Source organism: Hydra vulgaris, chromosome 12 (genome assembly GCF_038396675.1).
Source record: "Hydra vulgaris chromosome 12, alternate assembly HydraT2T_AEP".
NCBI classification, from domain to species: Eukaryota; Metazoa; Cnidaria; class Hydrozoa; order Anthoathecata; family Hydridae; genus Hydra; species Hydra vulgaris.
In genome coordinates, this window is record NC_088931.1 from 17,680,821 (window position 1) to 17,686,918 (window position 6,098).

Below are 6,098 nucleotides of genomic sequence, written 5' to 3' on the forward strand. Positions count from 1 at the left end.
ATGAAAAACATTTTGAAAGTCAAAAGTAATTAAAGTGAGATATTTTGTTGTCAAAAAAATCATTTTTTACATTTTGTTCTTATAAAACTAACAACTTATAGAAGTTTATAAATAAACATATATATATATATATATATATATATATATATATATATATATATATATATATATATATATATATATATATATATATATATATAAATTGAATAGCTTAATTACTTTGATAAATATAGGCTCTTAGATACCAAAATAAAATAATTTTATTTCAAAAATTAAAAAGCTAACAACAGAAATAAGAAAGAATATTTGAATAAAGTTTTTTTATTCTCGATGAATCAGTACAAAGAACCCTAAGCCAGCCAAAATAAGATATTTTATTTTTGGATAGTCATTCATAAGTATTGTTACTATGCCGATATAAGGTAGGAAACCATTAGCTCGTCCAACCATGTCTTTTTTCTCTAACCACATTTGTCCAGGTGCATACAAACCACGATCATCTACATTATTATTATCCCCTTTTGTTAAAAATTTCACATAACCATCTTCTCTCTCGTGCACTTTTATGACACGATGAACTATAGGGATTTCTCGACCTTCTATTTTAAAAACGACTATTTCACCAGCTCTTACAGGCTTTGATTGGTCATGCGTTAGAAAAAGCAGATCGCCTCTATAAAAAGCTGGTTCCATACTTCCACTAAGAACTACAACTATTGGACTTTCACTTCCTGTAACAACCATTAAACCTTTCCATATCATTAGGGCAGATGATACAATCATTCCAAAGTTTAGCACTTGATAGAACAACTGACGTTTATTCATTCTTCGCACTTCATCAAACCAACTTGCAATATCCAAGTCCATCATTTTTTATTTTTTATCTTTAAAAAGAAATGTTTATTATTATTAGAATAGTAAAATAATTTTAAAATCTAACTTTAAATAACTAAAAGAAATTTGCCTAAAATTCTAGTACTTTTTAAAGGATTTTATAATTATGTTATTGTATACTTTCGTATACGACACGTTCAATCAGAAATCCGTTTTTAATACGTTCTGTTTTTTACACAAATCGCCGAACTAAAAACCAACCACTACTGCTCTATTAAGTAAACGTTTTTCTCCAAGAAAATTGGAAAAAAACATTTACTTTTACAATTTAATTGTTCTGGTCATGAGAGGTTGAAATAAATAATACTTTGTTGTTTTATTAAATAATTATATTATGTTTTAATAGTAATAAAAAATCAGTCTAATTTTTTTTTTCTAGCAAAAAGAGTTATCTCCAAATGGTGCGATTCAAAATCTTCTCCAAATGGTGCCCTATCCAAATCCAAAAAATGCCAAGTGTTTATTTTTTTATAGGACGTAAATATATTGGTATTTAAATTTCCTAATATTAATAGAACACCTTTTGTCTATCCAAATTTAAATAGGTTCATTTGGTGTTAAATAAAGCGATCTAGATGACCAGCGGATTTCTTTCATTTTATTCATTTTTTTTCTCTATCCAAAATTTGATGGTGTAAACTGTGTGGCCAGGAGTACTATCATTTTGAAACTTTCACTACTTGTTTCTATCAATTATTGTTTTTTGTCTAATAAAATTATGTAGTACTCTAGAATATCTATATATCTTTCAATCTTATTTTATTTAGGTGCCCCAAGAAATCCTTACCGTCGTATCACAGAGTACCGCGGATAAACATTTAATTGGAAGTTCACGCCTCCATCCTAACCGATGTCGCAAAACTTGCCTAAAGGTGGGGTTTAAACCACTGATCCTTTGTTTCTGAGGCAAGTGCGCTACCACTGTTTTTTCTATTAAATACTTTAGAGCTAAAATAGAAGAATATATTGGTAAGTCAATACAAAAAGTGGAAGCTACTTGAAGAGTACACGGGAAAAAACATATAAAGCATAGAAGTAAATTAGAAAAAATTGTTTCTTGATTAATTTATCTGAAGTTTACATTTTTGATAAAATAATTGTAACTTTTATTAAGAAATTTTATTTCCTAACTTTATACAAAGACTTTTATAAATGATTAATATATACTTTCTAAAAACTTTTTAAATGTGACTCTGCCGTTTTTTCCCTTGTACTCTTCACTTGTTTCCACTTTTTTTTATTGACTTACAATATACTTGCTTCTCTACCTTTCCCTTGGCACTCAACTTTGGTTATCTAACAGCATGCTATTAGAAAACAAAATGTTAATAATATAATAATAATAAATATTTAAATGGCTACATTTGCCTGCATTTCATCTTTGAAAAAAATTTATGTTTTTTTTATATAAATTTTTATAAATTTATATAAAAATTTTATAAATTTTTTTAATTTCTTATTTTTTTTTGATTTTAATTTTTTATTATTAAATTTTTTATAAATTTTTTAAATAAATTTTTTATAAATTTTTTAAATAAATTTTTTATAAATTTTTTAAATAAATTTTTTATAAATTTTTTAAATAAATTTTTTATAAATTTTTTTTATAAATTTTTCAAACATTTTTTTATATAAGTTTTTAATATTTATTGTTTATAAATTTAGCAATATTCATAATGAAATTTAGGAGATAATAAAACTAAACAAAGTTTTCGTGATTGCTTCAATAAACTACAATGAAAATCAATATCTTTTTAAATGCTTTTTAAGTAAACTTTTTTTTCTTCTATTTTTAGGCCTTAAAAAAATTGTATAATAAAGAATTAAAGATTTTAAAAATGATTTTTTTTATAACTTGATAAGAATCTATTATTATATATTTACTTAAATAATCAAGCCCAATTGCTTTAATTTAATTATATAAATGCTTTTTAAATTCACTAAAAGTTAGTCTAAAAATTTTAACCTAAACAACTTGTCTAGACGTTATTTAATGTCACCTGACTGAAATTTCGGATGTTATTTCTATCTCCCTGATTATATTCTATATTTACTATCTCCCTTGAGATTATATTCTATATTTACTATCTCCCTGATCATATTCTATATTTACTATCTCCCTTAATCGATGTTAGCTTTTATTTTTCGTTGTTGTTGACGACGTGGCATTTGTAATCAAAACCGATGTTATGCCAACAAAACTTGCAAGATTGTTTAAACATTTTACCAACTTATGTGTGCTTGCTGGGTAGACAAGTTGATTTTTATTATAGATTTTTAGCTATTTGCCAACCCCCTCAAATTGAGGGGGGTTTAAACTTTATATGGTCATAATTTTTGAACGCTAAAATATTTTACTATAAAATTTAAAGTTTATCGATGAATATAAGTCTAGTTGAAAATAGTGAAAAAATATTTCATCGACTTGTTGCTCTCACGTTTGGGGTAGTTATGGCCAAAATTTTAGGGCTTTTTTGTTACCAGATTTCAATCATCACAATTTTTTGCAAAGCACCGTCATTTGACATAAGTATAAATATATAAATGTTTGGAGTTTGCTCCATGTCAGGAAGTTAGCTATCTCAAAGACCAAAAAATGCTTTTGGCGCCCCTTGATCACATAAATCAAGTTTATCGTATTATTTAAGCGCAGTTCGGATAGTAAAAAGAAATTTTAAGACTTTATTTCGACTATTTTTCTACCTATAAAAAAACAGCAGATGTCAATTAAAATATTAATATTAAACATAGTAGTAGCTTTATTGTGGTCTATGTACGCTTATGATATAATGCTACTTAAGGAGTATATAAACGGGGGCTATGTATGACTGAGATACTGATAAAAGCGGTTTAATTATCAAATTCGCACAAGGCCTACATCGATGCTATCACATATAGTTAAAAAGTTTACTTGTCGTTGTTTGATGTATTTTGATGAAACATGAAATCTATTGATAAGTAATCATTTATTCTACAACGCCTCATCACAACAAACGGAATTTGAAGCGAAATTATTTTAAGGTATCAATAAAAACTGGTTTTGATGGTAGTTGTAAGCTATGCAATCATCTATGGCTTGGATTACACTGGATCTTTTTCATTTTTTCATTTATAAAAAAAACAACCCAATTTAAGAAGAGGTTAATTATTTTCATTATTATTTTTATAATAAGGAAATTCCAAGATGAGGAAACTCCAAGATAAAAAGATCTTTAGAGCACCGTCATGTCAAAAACCTTAACATTGTCATTTCAAAAGCCGTAACTTTAAATAGCATTTAAAGTGGATGTTTGCATTCATTATTACTAAAACAAATTTTAAACTTTAGGCCATTTGTTAATTAAAGCATCAAGTTTTAACTACTGAGTCATCGAAAAACAGGTTATGCTACAATACGGTCTGATGAGATCCGTTGTAGGGGAAAGTAGGGTAGCCTGGATATTTAAAGAAAAAATAAATATAACACATATACTATCAGAAAATAAAGTATCCATAGCTTTAATGAATATGTGTTTATATTCACTAAAGAAAAAAAAATTGTAGTGTACCCTAACAAAACACAAAACTAACAGTGTTGGAAGTCAGGAGCAGAGGCATTTTACTGGAATTAAAGAAGACAAAAAAATGAAATTGTCGTGAATTTCGAATGGCGCACAAATTCTTTTTAAATTAAACAAAAGTTTTATTCTAAATATTTAAATTCAAAAACAATTGAGAATCAAACTAATTACTAAAGATATGCTAGACTATTTGAATGCAAAAGTAAAATAAATTAAAAGTACTACATGGATTTACTCGAAAGATACAAACCAAATTCAAAACGAACTTGGGAGTTATATAAAAGGAAATTACTTGTAACACTAGAACGGTATCAAAATTATTGCTTAAGATTATTAAAATGAATTATAACATTTTTCCTGATTAAAAAGAAATTGCTATCGAGTTTAATAAATATTTTGTAGCACTAAACCTAACCAAAAATAAGGAGTATTTCCTGATGATCTCAAAATAGAAAATATTTTGTCGATAATAAATTTAGTAAAAAATGTAAACGCACCCAATGGCCCTTTTTTGAAATAATTGTTTTTTAATGATGCGAGGTCTTTGTAAAATGTCTTTTTTCATCTATATTCAATAGCGGATCCAGGGTTTGTAATGTTTCAGACATGATCATTTTAGGCATTATCAAAAATCCAAATATAAGCATATTTATGCTTAAGTCGAATCCCTAGATTTAAGTATTTTCATGCCTAAGTTGAGTGAAAGTATTTTGAAAAAAAAAATAAGGTTCTTGGAGCCTGGAAACAAAAATACTCTAACAGATTTACCGCCACTTGCCCAAATATAAGGGCAATGAGCTAAAAAATATTTTAGTTTACTATCTTCGACTAAATTCCAATTTATCCACAGGTTTTAAATTTCATGTAGTTATCTTTAAGCATTCAAATGTTATGAGTGGAACGTTATGGGTGGAAACTTTACATATTCAAAAACTTTTAAACACTAAAGATGATTAAATAAAGTTTGGAACATGATGAACTTGATGATGATGAACTTGAATTTAGAACTATAAATTTAATAAAATAATCTTTTGGGGTGTTTTTTTTCCAGGCTCGTCAGATTCAATTATATGTTTGTTATCTTAAAGTAAAAGAACTAAAAATAAAAGATACATTTTTCCAAAAGAAGCTACTGACCTATATACTAGAAAAGGTAGAGGTAAATACAAGTAACAACGATAATGGGGACACATCAGATGAGGACATTGATATTCATCAATTTAATAAAAACTTTAATATAAATGTAGAAGTTAATGATGGTTAAAATAAATATAATAATAAATCAAAATTTTTATTTAAAAATACAAATGTCTTTGATAGTATTCTTAAAAAAATCATGTTGTGGTTTTTTGCTTTAAAGTTATTTAATTTACCTTAAAAGAAACCTTTTAAAGAGAATGTTGAAATATTTTTGCATTTTGTATCACCCTTGCGTCTCCTAAAAAAAAAAGGTCGTCAATGTCTAAGATATTTTAGGACTTTCAGATTCGGTTGGTGGTGATGGGGAAGCCATCTTCCCTGGATCTGTCACTGGTTGTAATGTTATGAGGGTTATTTCGTATGTATAAAAATTAAATAAAGTAATAAGTGAATCAAATAAAAAAATAACTTTTCTGATAGTATAAAAAAATACCTTGGATTCGC

At 26.5% G+C, this 6,098-nt stretch overlaps 1 protein-coding gene across 1 annotated transcript; it reads right to left on the reverse strand.

Annotated features, from left to right (window-relative positions):
- Positions 1-237: 237 nt before the first annotated feature.
- Positions 238-916, reverse strand: LOC100213307 (signal peptidase complex catalytic subunit SEC11A). Its single transcript, XM_065812402.1, has one exon. The coding sequence runs from the start codon at positions 868-870 to the stop codon at positions 322-324; it is 549 nt and encodes a 182-aa protein (XP_065668474.1). The 5' UTR covers positions 871-916; the 3' UTR covers positions 238-321.
- Positions 917-6,098: the final 5,182 nt, after the last annotated feature.